Source organism: Phragmites australis, chromosome 3 (assembly GCF_958298935.1).
Source record: "Phragmites australis chromosome 3, lpPhrAust1.1, whole genome shotgun sequence".
Classification (NCBI taxonomy): domain Eukaryota; kingdom Viridiplantae; phylum Streptophyta; class Magnoliopsida; order Poales; family Poaceae; genus Phragmites; species Phragmites australis.
Window position 1 is genome coordinate 6929009 of NC_084923.1, and position 14271 is coordinate 6943279.

The window sequence follows — 14271 nt, forward strand, 5'->3', positions numbered from 1 at the left end:
ACAAATTAAAAAAGAAACAACTGGAACAATAAACAACTAATCAAGTAGTTCATAGCTTCTTGTACAATTTCACGATCACATTTTAGTGTAACAGGAAGTTCACTATTTCTATTATGAGGAACGATGACGCTCTAAGAAGGGAGGTGAATTAGAACACTTAGAAATTTAAAGTAAATTGGCTCTAAAAACTTTATAAGATAAACCTATCTCAATTTTTATCTAAACGTGTTCTAAATTTATCTAGTGTCTCTACTCTAACGCTCAAGAGAATTGTAATCTACTCTAGCAAAGTAAATTACGAGCATGTAAATGTAGAAATTGGAAACATAAATTGCAACATATTCTAGCAAGGTAAATTAGAAACATAAATAAGGTAGAGAGACAAACTCGGCACAAGAGATTTTTATTATGTGGTATCGATGGTATGAATGCCACCCATAATCCACATTGGAGCTCCACAAAGGATATGCTCTCGGTCGTCAAGTCTCTTCCGATCACGGCTCTTGAGCTACCAAGTCATCAAAATAAGATCTCAAGCACGATGAGCCACTAAGCCACCAAGAAAAGGTCTTACCATTATCCTCTCTTTCGGTCACTTGTTACCGTAGAGCTTGAGCCATCAAGGGAAAGAGTCCTCACGTCCTCATACATGTGTTTTGCCACCACTCTACATCAAGTCAGAGGGTCAACAAGCTAGAGCCACTAAGGCCCAAGATACCGACGAGTCACCAAGACTCTAAGGCACTGACGTACCACTCAGTACAAGCTAGGATCACTCCTTGATCCCTTCTTCAAGCTGTACAACCTAGCTATAACTCACTCTATGCCTATAAGCATTAAACACTCAATAATCTTGTGCTTAATTGTTTTGGATGATCACTTTAAGCATTTTGGTGGTTTGGATATCTTCTCAAGTGTATATGAGCTTCCTCTAGACTCCATTAGCATGCCACACGTCAAATGATTGAGTGAGGGTGTATTTGTAGCCTCAAAACCGCCAACTAGCTATTTTTCCAACGGCTCAGAAAAGCTGTTAGCACTGAATGATCTGGTGAGAACAGTAGTACTAACACCGAATCATCCGGTGATTACAAACTCATAAACTAGCTGTTGGAACTCTACTTAATACCTCTGTGAACACCGTACACTCCGGTGTGCTTTCAAATCCATCATCAAACCTTCCGGTGAGTTATTTTGAGCCATACGAGTCTTTGTAGCCTCTCTTTGTAAAATAATCTATTGCATTCATCCAGTGTTCATTCCATTCATATCGAATCATCCGATGAGTTAAACCTTCTCTTCTTTTCCATGAAAATACTCTGGTGTAACTATATCTGTGATCATCGGACTATCTAGTGAGATGATCTTCATTCTTCAATACTTGCAATTGTCTCTGCAAAAAATAATCCGGTGCTATAATCCGGTGTGCACAAACCAAGCACTGGACATTTCGTTGAATTGATCTTCAGTCTTCTGCATTCACATTCTTCTATGCAAGAAATGATCCGTTGTTACCCTGTGCAAATCACCAAACTATCCGGTGAGGTCCTTAGTCTTCTTCCCCTTTGTCAGGAATACTCCGGTGAGTTCAATACACAGAGCACAAGACTATTCGGTGAGGCTATCAGCCTCTGTGCACAATGGTCCCGTGAGTGCAAACTCTTCTATGCCGGACCTTCCGGTGAGATCAATTCTAATATGACATCTCCAATTCAATCAAACTTTGTCCCAGCTATGATAGCTTCTTTTGATGTATTATATCCATGAGATCTAATATCATATATTCTTAACAAACATGTTAGCCCCATCGACTATGTTATCATTAATCACTGAAATCACAATCATAGCCTAATCGGGTCATTTTCGCTACAATCTCCCTCATTTGGTGATTGATGACAGGACAGCTAAAGCAAGTGGCAACTAATAGATGATACCAATCGTAAATAGTACAAAGCCTTACCGTATTGCTTGGATGCATATTTTTACCATTTAGTCCCACTTTGTTATGGCTCCCCGCTTTCTCCATTGTCACTATCTCTCTTGATCGACCCATGCAAGAGTTTCTCCCTCTTTGTTAACCTAGGTGCCTCATGTTGCTTCTTGTATCTTCATCTTCTTCCTCTTTATCAACTTTGGCATTCCTAGTCATCTTGTATCTTGTTTATTTCTTTGATCATCAAATTTCTCCCCCCTTATTAACAATCTCAAAAATGGCTACAAACATATTTTGAACTCGAGTAAAAACAATAGAGCACATGAGAGAGTATCAAAATCACAATCCATAGGATATACTTCTCCTAAATATGTGCATATAAGTTTTCAATACTTGCGAGATATATACACTTTTTGTTAATAACAATGGAAAGGATACCTTATGGATTGGTTTATGGTATATAAAAGATACCAATTGTGAAACTAATGTTATGAAAATAACCTACAACTAATAAACTATTTAGGTTGCTCATGGGTTAGAGATAAATACAAGCAACCTATCATATGAAACCTACACTAGACATTGCAATAAATTAAAATGTACACATTCAATACTAGACAAGGCAATGGTTAAAAAAATAAGCAAAAACCTAGCTATCATTACCTCATTATCTTTGGATGGAGATTTGGGTATATGATGATCATGATCTTCATCAATACGTTCAATCTTATACACTTGGCTTCTTCGATTGAACCTTCACTTCATCTTATGAGCTAAGTCTCCAAATTCCTATAGTCGTATCGGGCTTCAAGTCTTCTTTGGAACCCAAACCAATTGGGGCTCCTTCATGTTAGTGATGATTTTCTTAGGTACCCAAATGCATTGGTTCCACCCCTAATTCTTTCTCATAGTCATATGTGCAAGCAACTTGTCATTGTTCTTTTTCTTGAGCTTGTAGTGGTTGCTCTTGGTCTTGGTTTTGTAGTTGAGTTTGGTGTAGATGTTGGAGGTCTTATTGGAAAGGTTCATGATCTTTCTTTTCTCCTTGATCTCCTTTTTAACTAGCTTGTATTGGTAGCACTTGTGACCTTCTCGATGACATTGAAACATGTTACGATGAACCCTTTCTGCAAGTTTTTTCACCATGGTAATATGGTTATCTTGAGGAGGTTGGATATGATTCTTACCTTTTAATCTTGTCAAGTCTTTCTTAAGCTTTTCGACTTCTTGCTTGAGCTCATTATTTTCTTGCGTAATGAGATCATTTGATGGTTCTAAAAAACATTCTCAATGCATATCTCATTGCAAAGTAGTGAGCTAGATAAACTAATCAAATCATCACAAGAAGTGCAATCATCTAACTTAGGATTAAAATTAAATAGAGAGATAGATTACTCCAAAAAGATCTTAGATTGAGATTCAATGCACTCAAATTTTATCTTAAGCTCATCATGCTCCTTGTTTAACAAATTGAATTTTCTCAATAATTGTTCATAATTAGAAACAAATGTAGAATGAATATCATTGCGGACATTGAATTTCTTAAGTTCCTTAGATTGTTTCTTAAGGGTCATTTGTTACTCATTAATTAAATGAAAGAGTTTATCATAGGAGAGAGAATCCTCATTGGATTCATTGTCACTTACATCATTTTCTATACCTTTGGTCATAAGTCACTTGTGTGATGATAGCTTGCGTGACGACGACTTTGAGGAAGAGCTTCTCTTGGAGGAGTGGGTGATGAAGCTTTCATCACTTGAGCTTAAATCTCCATCTTCACTCACCTATCTTCACATGCTTGCAAATGCTTTGGCTCTTCCTTTGTCTCCCTCTTGCTCTTGATCCTTTTCTCTTTTTTGATGTGATCAATTATTTTGACCAAGTCTTTTATGGAGATCCGATGATCAATCATGGCATTAATCTTCTGGATGTTCTTCTCCACTTGACAGCTGAGGTTGGCGACTTCGGGATCCATTTCTTCATCACTTGATGTGTCTTGCTCATCATCTTTATTGCTCTCTTCATCTTCATCTTCATCATCTTCGCTTGAGCTTGACTCTTGCTCTTGTCTCTTCATCTTCGCCTTCATATATAGGCATAGTGCTTGTTTGCTTGTGAGAGCAAGGTTCTTATCGTTGGATGAGGAATATGCTTCTATCCATGTTTATGGTCATCTTATGGACAGTGATCTTACCGAGCACTTGACTTGAAGTCATCTTTTTTATATCGTTATTATCATAGATGATGGAGACTATCAACTTGTACTTTGATAGAAGAGTTTGAAGTATTCATCTCACCACTTGATCATCATCAATTTTTTGTCAAACCTAGCCAATTAATCTTATTGATAAGAATATTCAAACGTGAGTACATACCATTAGTACTTTTATGGGTAAATTGTTTGATGCTACTTAGCTTAGTAACAAACACATGATATTTCTCATTGCATATATCCTTTGTATATTCATGTATTTCAATGAGACTAGTTCAAATATTATGCGCATTGGTGAGAGATAAACACGATTAAATACATCAACATTTAAAGATAATAAAAAGATACTCTTTGCTAATGCATCTAATTACCTCTCCTTGTTGATGATGCGAGGTCTCATTCCTTCCTCGAGGACTTTACAAATATCTAGACCCTTGGCTTGCAAAAAATAAAACATTAGAATTTTTAAACGGTAAAATTTATACCATTAAAAAATGAAGTACTATGGGTATCTATCCCAACTTCAAACATCACAACTCTATGATATTAAGCCTATCAAGAGCACGAAACTCTGATACCAATTATGAGGAACAATGATGTCCTAAGAGAGGATAAATTAGGACACTTAGAAACCTAAAACAAATTAGATCCAAAAACTTTACAAGATAAATCTATCTTAATTTCTATTTAAATGTGTTATAGGTTTATCCGGTGTGTCTACTTTACCACTCAAGAGGATTGCAATCTACTATAGTAAGGTAAATTGTAAGTATGTAAATACGAAAATATAAATAAGGTAGAGACAAACTTGGCACAAGGTATTTTTGTCCCGTGGTATCGATGGTATGAATGCTATCTCTAATTCACGTTGGAGCTCTATAAAGGATATGCGCTCGGTCGTCAAGTCTTTTCCCGTCACAGCTCTTGAGCTACCAAATCACCAAGACAAGGTCCCAAGCATGATAAGCCACCAAGGTAAAGTCTCACTACTAGCCTGTCTTCCGGTCATTTACCGTTGTGATCACTTCGGAGCTTGAGCCATTAAGGCAAGGGTCTCTATGTCCCTGTACACATGTCGTGCCGCCGTTCTACACAAGTCAGAGGGTCAATAAGCTAGAGCCACCAAGGCCCAAGATACCGGCGAGTCATCAAGACTCTAAGACGCTGACGTACCACTCGATACAAGCTAGGATCACTCATTGATCCCTTCTTCAAGCTGAAGCACCTAGCTATAACTCACTCTAGGTCTATAAGCACCAAACACTATTTAATCTTGTGCTTAACTTCCTTGAATGATCACTTTAAGCATTTTGGTGGCTTGGATGTCTTCTCAAGTATATATGAGCTTCCTCTACACTCTAGCAACATGTCGCACATCAAATGATTGAGTGGAGGGGTATTTATAGTCTCAAAACCGCCAACTAGCTATTTTTTCAACAGCTCAGAAAAGCTGTTAACACTCGACGATCCAGTGAAAATAGTAGTACTAACACCGAATCATTCGGTGAGTATAAACTCAGAAACTAGCTGTTGGAACTACACTCAATGCCTCTGTGAACACCGTACACTCCGATGTGATTTCAAATCCATCACCGGACCTTCCGGTGAGTTATCTTAAGTTATCCGAGCCTTTGTAGCCTCTCTATATAAAATGATTTGGTACATTCATATAATGTTTATTCCATTCACACCGGACCATTTGGTGAGTTAAACTTTCCTTTCTTTTTCCTGAAAATGCTACAGTGCAACTATCTCTATATTCACCGGACTATTCGGTGAGTTGATCTTCATTCTTCAACACTTGCAGTCATCTCTGCAAGAAATACTCTTGTGCTATAATCTGATGTGCACAAACCAAGCAACAGACCTTCCAGTGGGTTGATCTTCAGTCTTCAGCACTCGTATTCTTTTCTAAAAGAAATGCTTCGGTGTTATCCTATGCATATCACCGAACTATCCGGTGAGGTACTCAGCCTTCTCACTATTCTCAGAAATACTTTGGTAAGTTTAACACACAAAGCACCGGAATATCCGGTAAGGCTATCAGCCTATGTGCACAATGCTTCGGTGAGTGCAAACTCTTCTGCACTAGACCTTTTGGTGAGATCAATTTTACGAGACTTCTCTAATTCAATCAAATTTTATCCCGATTATAATGACATTTTGATGTATTACATCCACGAGACCTACCAATATATATTTTAACAAACATAATAATCTCAATAACTATATTATCATTAATCAATTAAAACTATAATCATACTCTAATAAAATTATTTTCGCTACACCTATCTAACACCTGCTTGCTCATATGAGGATCATCATAGTTTTAGCTACCTTTGATTTCTATAATTTGTCTCATGCAAGCCTGTTTGTTGACTGAGAAACAAGCGGCCCTACGCGTGTCCCCTGATCAACATGCAGATTTAGGCGTAAGGACTACCCTTCACATGCGTGACTAGTTGCATCCAACGGTCTGGGACTCTGGAGAGCACGACACAGACCAGAAGTGCCCCATCACCGGTACGGTGCGTGTCAGCGTGTGCTATTATTTCTTGGTCTCCATCTCTGCCCACGTTTCTACACTACTCCATTTCCAACCTTTCGCACGACCTTACCATTACAACTATAGTAGCATTTTTTTTTTTTGCACATGACCTGTCACGCATTATAATATAGTGCAACTGCGTATTGCTACTGCTCTATAAGCAAAATTAGCATGCTTTGATTCACCTTACATTTAGAGAGAAATTAAGTAGGCAACTTGCAAATACCAGGAACTTTTCTATGTCATGCTTAGTCAACTGTACAAGTACTTCTAGTACTAGTGTACGCTATGAACCTGAATTGCTCGTCTATTAAAAGATCAGTGGTCTAACTATCTCTTCTTGGATAGTTGAGTTGCAGGAGTAATATAGGACTCCACTTGCAGTTGAAACATGGATGTTGCACTCTGCTTATCGTAGGATCGGCAAATTTATCGGGAGTTTCACCCGGTAGAATAAGGTCATGTTTGTTTCACTATCTGAATTTTGTATTATGTATCGTGGATTATAAAAGCCCATCTTAAATGGATTATAAATTATGTCATAATTTAAATATATATTTGCAAAATTTACTTTCAAAATCTAACAGTTTATTTACAAAATATACCGTCTACAATACAGAATTCATAATCCAAAACAAACAAGCAGTATCTAAAGTCTAAACCCGAGACGAGCGCCATTTTCCCAGTCTGGCCATTTTCCCACAAGGGTCAGGTTGTGGCCTCGTGGGTAGTGGCTGTGTGACGGAGCTGCAAGCTGAAACGGCAAAAGCAGAACAATGGCACCGCCGGTCTGGTAGCCGAGGTAGCCGATCGGAGGACAGTGCGCTGCCCGGGATCCGGGCGCTTTCCACGCGATCCGAGCCAAAGCAGATGCTTGACGTGCCAATTATACAAATCATTACCACTTCACCAGCATGCGACTAATTAACAGCGGCGGATCTTGGGCATGCTGGAGGGGTTCAAGCTCCTACTTGCTGCCACTCTCTTGAGATGAGGTGGAAGACTGAGAAAGAAGAACGTCAGTCCCTTTATGATTTCGCTGAGTCCGTCACTGTTAATTATTAAGACGGACAAAAGAGAAGCCGAAGACCGAGCCATGCACGTGGGCCCCAAAACAGTCTCTCTCTCTCTCTACATACACAGCAGGGCAGAGGGCATCATATCCATCCCCACCGCAAAAACACTTTGGATTAAAGCTAAGCCAGCACTAAGAAAGCCCCTACCCAACTAGAGGAAATGATGTGAGAGAAAAGTGCCAGATGGTTCTGTAAAGAGAGAGGAAAAAGAAACGGCACTAACCCTGGGCGCCCGGCTCACTTAGCCTAGCATCAACGACACACTGCTTTTGCGTAACCCAGCCACTGATCATTGCGGTTCTGCCGGTTCATGCGGTATTGCTTCGTCGGCATACGTTGCGAAAGCACCAGCAGTAACTACAGTGAAGCGGCGGTGGCAATGCATCCGCGCGGTAAACGAAACGGTTTGCTACCATGCAAAAGGTGCAGCACCAGCTGCATGCCACCGTGAGATATCTCAGGCAGGCTCCTCAGCTCCGTGCTGTTTTGCGACAACGCAGCAGCTCACACATCGCAACCCCGGGGAGCGAGGACACAACGACGGGAGCGAGATCCAGTTTGACGACAACGCGACAGTCCTCGTGAACAACAAGGGTGAGCTGATTGGCACTCGTGTCTTTGGTCTTGTTCCCCATGAACTCAGAAAAAAGAAGCATATCAAGCTTCTGGCTTCTGGCGTTGGCTGAGCACATAGTTTGAGAAATTCATCTACTTGTTTCGGCAGAATGTAGTGAACATGGATTTGTCTTGATGAGTGATCTGTTCATGTCTTGGTTGCCTCTTTCTGTTGGCATAATCCACCTTGATTTGGTCATTTTTGTTTGTTATATTGTATCCCAAAAATGATAAGATCAACCAATGGAACTGCAGTGGGTGCCTGAACACTTAAGGTTATAAATATTTTCATCACCAAGGCCCACACGTCAGTGGAACAAAACAGCTAGGCCCACGTTGTCATAGACTCATAGTACGTTTCTATGCTAACAAGGTGATGGATACTTACTTTACTAGCATACTGCCTATAGACTACAGAGAACTCATGGATCCATGAAGGATATTTAAGCCAGCAAAACGTACGAGTGTTCACATAGAGCCCTTTTGCCCTCAAGGACACATCGAGTTTGTTGTCACGCAAAGAATCAGGTCCCAGTTTGGCATGTACGTTTACTAGCAAGTGTGGAATATTTTCTTGCCTCCTCGACGAACCAAGACCCAATCTACCATGAACCGTATTTTAATCCATTCGGAATTTGCAAAGGCAATGCGAGATCTCCATTCCAACCAAAAGTTCTTATAGTGTTGCTAATGGATCGTTTCCTCATCAGCTGTACAATCGTGTATTATGTATGACACGAAATTTCTTGTAGTCTCTGATTGGATCGTCCTTTCTTCAGAGTTCATTACTAGAGGCGAAGAAAAGAAGAGGAGAAGAGGAAAAATAAAGGTGATATTATATTTCAGACCCATGTTTTTTTAAAATAAAAATCAAACAATGAATATGAGCCATAAGATTATGATCCAACAGCTCTCGTGTATCTTTAACCTCCGGCTGCTTTTCACCTCACCGCGTTGCCACCTCCCGCCGCTGGTTCCTCGTCCCCACCTCTCGCCCTTCTCCACCCATCTTCGGTGGCGTTCTCATCGTCGGATCTGCCACTAAACTAACCTAGGTTAGTCAGATTATCTCCCCAGCATCGCCCACTAACCGTCCACGGTCAATGACGTCCTCAATATCTTACTGCTCCGTCCCTATATCCACCTCCTCCATCAAACCAAGCTATCACGAACCCACCTTCCTTTAAACCTACCTACCTACCTCCCTCCTCTAAACCTACCTCCCGTTGGGAGTCCGGCTCTGCTAACTCCATCGTCTGATTCAGACTTTTAAATGTCAGAAGTATGAGATTTAGGAAGCGTGAAAAAATAAAAGAGAGCAGGAAAAAGAAGCAAACGGAAAGCAGACTCCCGCGCCACGAGTGAGCGAGACCGTTGATCTCCTCCACCGATGGCATATGTTACTGCCCCCAAACAAAAAATGGCGGCTTCCTCTCTCCTCCCCACACCCCTCTCACTCTCGCTCTAGAAAGTCGAAATCGCAGCAGATCGGTTTAATTTTTCTTCTTCTGCACCGCCAATGCCTCCCGCCAGAATCACGCTACTCGCGTTCTTCGCGCTGTTGCTGTGTTGCAGTCTTTCTCCGGCGGCTCCGTCGTCGTCCGGCGATGTCGGCAGCGGGGCCAGGCGGGTGCTGCACCAGCCATTGTTCCCCATCGAATGGACTCCGCCGCCGTCTCCGCCGCCTCCGCCCGCACCGGACTTCACTGCCGAGCCGGCGACGCCGGACGGCCCTCCCGGCGACTTCTTCCCTCCGGCGCCACAGACGGTTTCAGCCGGCGGTGGAGGTACCACGTCCTCGCCGACCACCGTCGCCGCCAACGTACCGAACGCCCAGTCCGGTTCCGGTGATGGCGGCAACCGCGGCGGTCCTGCGAAGGTGACCATCGTCGCGGCGGCGGCGGCCGCGGCCGCCGCGGTAGCGCTGTTGGGCTTCGCGTGCGCGTTCCTCATCACCGGCCGCGCGCGCCGACGCGGAGACTCGCAGAAGCTGCTTGGCCCCGACCGCGGGCCGGCGCGCCACCACGCCGCCCCCTCCGCCGCCGACTTCCTTTACGTCGGCACGGTGGAGCCCACCACGCCCGGTCGCCACCACGGGCCCACCACCGCAGATCTCGTCGGGTCCCCGTACCGCAAGCTGCGCAACGAGCGCGTGCGGCGCGGGGTGAGCCGCGACGAGGCCACCGAGCACCCAAGCCCGGAGCTCCGGCCGCTCCCACCGCTGCGGCGCGCGGCCACGCTGGGCTCCTCCGACGAGGATGCGTACTACACGCCGCAGCAGCGCTCGGGGGGCTCCGGCGGCGGCGGGGCTGGCGGCGAAGCGTGGAGCGAGGCGAGCGCGTCCAGCCCTCCCACCATCACCACCGCCTCGCGCAGCAGCCTCCCCAGCCTCACCAGCGACTGCTTTCCGCCTGTCGCGGCCATCGCTGCGCCACCCCCGCCCCCTGCGCGCTCCCGCTGCACGCCCCCGCGCACGCGCTTCTCCACCGGCTCGACCCCGGAAATCAAACAGGTGATCTCGCCGTCCCCGCGACCGGTGCAACCCTCCAACCCAGCACCGCCGCCGCCGCCTCCTCCTCCTCCTCCTCCACCACCACCACCACCACCGAAGTCCAACACCGCTCCAAAACCTCCTCCACCACCACCGCCAACGAGGCCGCCGACTAATACCATCCCAAAGCCTACGGGACCGCCGTCCGGGCCGACGTCGCGTCGCCGGTTGCTCAAGCCATTGCCTCCGGAAGGGCCCCGTATTGCCATGCCGATGCCGATCACGGCGGCAACGACAGTGGACAGAAACGGGAGCGCGTCAATGCGTTCAGGGGACGACACGGCGGAAGGTCATGTCGGCAACGGCGAGCCGCGGCCGAAGCTGAAGCCGCTGCACTGGGACAAGGTGCGGGCGACCTCCGACCGCGCCATGGTCTGGGACCAGCTGAAGTCAAGCTCATTCCAGTTGAGATCTGGTTACAGACTAAATGCGCTGCTATGGTTGGGTATCAGTGAATTATGCGTGATGTTCAGGCATTTCTTTCAGGCTGGATGAGGGCATGATCGAAGCCTTGTTCATGAACAACTCGACGCCGGCCGCGCCGCCCAGGGACTCCGGGAGGAAGGCCGCGGTGCCGCATTTCCGGCAGGAGGAGAGGGTGCTGGACCCCAAGAAAGCTCAGAACATCGCCATCCTGCTCCGCGCGTTGAATGTTACGCGTGAGGAGGTCTCCGATGCACTGTTGGATGGTGAGTGTTACTACATTGCTCCTTGTCTCCTTGAGGCATTGCAGTGCTGAACTGCTGACTTTGTGTGTTTGGATAAAATCATCGGGCATTTTTTCTTGCTTAGAGTAAATCCTTGTCCTGATTTGATACCCAATATATTGGACTAACTTTAAACATCAAGCTAATTTCCTTACAAAAACATCTAGCTATTTTTTTTGATAATCCATTGAATTAGTAGTGAACTTGTTATTGATTCTTATTGGGCATTCAGCATTTGTATGCTTTGGTAGGACGATCTTTTCAAATATGAGCACCAGTGTTTTTGGAGGTTGGTAGGCATACCTGTCCAATAGTGACTGGTACTTAAGATGTGTTGAAATAACAGAAATTTTGGTTGTTGATAACAAGATCGCAACAAAATTACAAGGACTTGAAATCTTTATGGGAGAAGATGGCTTTGCCAATATTTTTCTACTAGGCAGGTTTTTAACATAATTAGCATCCATCACTTGTTACATCCAACATTTTCTTTCGCCTATTGTAGAGGATGGTATTAGTGAATACTGTAGTTGCACTTGTTTGGGCCTGTGTTTTTCTTGTTATCGTAACTATCTTTTTTTATGATAATCATTCTGTAGAACTAAACCTGTGGAGCATCTGAATCAAACTCTTTCTTGAGATTGCTCTGCTGATTCTTTACACATAATTAGTTTAATGATTTACACTGGTGCCTGAGCCTACTGCTGTGTTAGCATTTTGGACGTTTAGTATACATCTCTGCACAATCGAGTTCACTGACCATTAATTTGTCATTTCTACTGTATTATACGGCAGGCAACGCTGAATGCTTGGGGACCGAACTTTTGGAAACTTTAGTCAAGATGGCTCCTACAAAAGAGGAAGAACTCAAACTACGAGATTATAATGGTGACTTATCCAAGCTTGGTTCTGCAGAGCTCTTTCTCAAAGCTGTGCTTGATATACCTTTTGCCTTCAAAAGAGTTGATGCCATGCTGTACCGAACCAATTTCGAGACTGAAATAAATTACCTAAGGAAATCTTTTGAAACACTAGAGGTACGCTAAAATGCTAGTCCATGCTGCATGAATCCTTTTATCATTTCATCATCTTGAATTCTTGATTACTAACATTACCATATCATCACTGTGTACTTGAGTATGAATCCCTGAATGCGTAGTTACCTAGCATTACTTCACTTGTTTCCAGGCAGCTTGTGAGGACCTTCGAGGCAGTAGGTTGTTCCTAAAACTCCTCGAAGCAGTGCTGAGAACCGGGAACCGGTTGAATGTTGGCACAAACCGGGGTGAGGCAAAAGCCTTCAAGCTTGACACTCTCCTAAAACTAGCAGATGTCAAGGGCACTGATGGTAAAACAACGCTGTTGCATTTTGTTGTCCAAGAAATCATTCGATCAGAAGATGCGAAATCAGAAAAAGAAAGTGCCATGATTATTCATAGTTCTAAAGACGAGCAGTTACGGAAGCAAGGCCTGAAACTTGTGTCCGGGCTCAGCAGCGAGTTAGGAAATGTCAAGAAAGCGGCTATGATGGACTTCGACGTGTTGCATGGCTATGTCAATAAGATAGAAACAGGTCTTGAAAAGATAAAGTCGGTCTTGCAGATCGAGAGGCAATGCACACAAGACCAGAAATTCTTTACGACGATGCAGAGTTTTCTGAAGGAAGCTGAGAAGGAGATAGAGCAAGTCAGAGGCGAGGAGAAGAGGGCATTGGTGAGAGTAAAAGACATCACCGAGTATTTCCATGACGACACCTCAAAAGAGGAAGCGCACCCTCTTAGGATATTCACGGTGGTGAGGGACTTCCTCTCGACGTTGGATCATGTCTGCAAGGAGGTTGACCGGATGCAGCAGGACAGGACTGTCGTTGGCTCGGCCAGATCATTCCGCATCTCGGCTACAACCTCATTGCCAGTTCTAAGTCTGTATGGACAACGGAGGGAGAACAACTCTGACGATGATAGTTCATCGTCATAGAACAGGGAGATTGAGGAACAAAGCCACAAACTGAATTTTGGAACGAACATAGCACATCAACGTCGTCAGGGTTAAGCAGCTGCGTAACAGAAGCTGCAAATATTGGATGACAATGACAATGAGTCACACATTTGATCTTGAGAAGACAAGGTTAGGAGAGATCGGGGTTTATACGTTTGGATCATGTAGAAAAATTTTGTACAAAAGAAAAATAATTATAATAGGTTGTTTCTCCACCTCTACCCGTTGGGTAATTTGCAGAAACTGAGGCCTAGAAAGCTGCTCGCTTTCAGTAGTACCTTGCAGCTTGTGGGTATATGACTATTCTTATGTAATTATGCTCATCTTGCGGTGGAATACTAATATAACATGGAAACAAGTTATCAGAGGGTAATTTTTTCTGTGCTCATAAATCATAATCCTAAACCACCTGTGAAAAAAATGGAAGTAACTTGTATGAAGTGATTTTTCTCAGCCAGTCTCTTCTGATGTTACACCAGATAAATGGACGAACAGCAGACCTTACCTTTCGATCATGCCTTAGTGGATGAACGCTTTTATCTCTACATAACGTTACACAAGTGCATAGCACAGTCACTTCAAGATATCTGCAGGCAAAATAAAGGTCATAAAGGGAAGCATCACTATGTTT

At 43.8% G+C, this 14271-nt stretch overlaps 1 protein-coding gene across 1 annotated transcript; it reads left to right on the forward strand.

Moving 5' to 3' along the window:
• Positions 1-9682: 9682 nt before the first annotated feature.
• Positions 9683-14013, forward strand: LOC133911852 (formin-like protein 8). The gene is made up of 4 exons (XM_062354283.1): positions 9683-11339; positions 11422-11624; positions 12438-12679; positions 12831-14013. The coding sequence occupies exons 1-4, from the start codon at positions 9904-9906 to the stop codon at positions 13617-13619; spliced, it is 2670 nt and encodes an 889-aa protein (XP_062210267.1). The 5' UTR covers positions 9683-9903; the 3' UTR covers positions 13620-14013.
• Positions 14014-14271: the final 258 nt, after the last annotated feature.

Bases quoted from the DNA above. Each gene is read 5' to 3' on its own strand.
- LOC133911852 (XM_062354283.1), top strand. From the start codon at position 9,904: ATGCCTCCCGCCAGAATCACGCTACTCGCGTTCTTCGCGCTGTTGCTG. The intron at 11,625-12,437 runs GTGAGTGTTACT...ATTATACGGCAG, and splicing joins CTCCGATGCACTGTTGGATG to GCAACGCTGAATGCTTGGGG. The intron at 12,680-12,830 runs GTACGCTAAAAT...ACTTGTTTCCAG, and splicing joins AATCTTTTGAAACACTAGAG to GCAGCTTGTGAGGACCTTCG.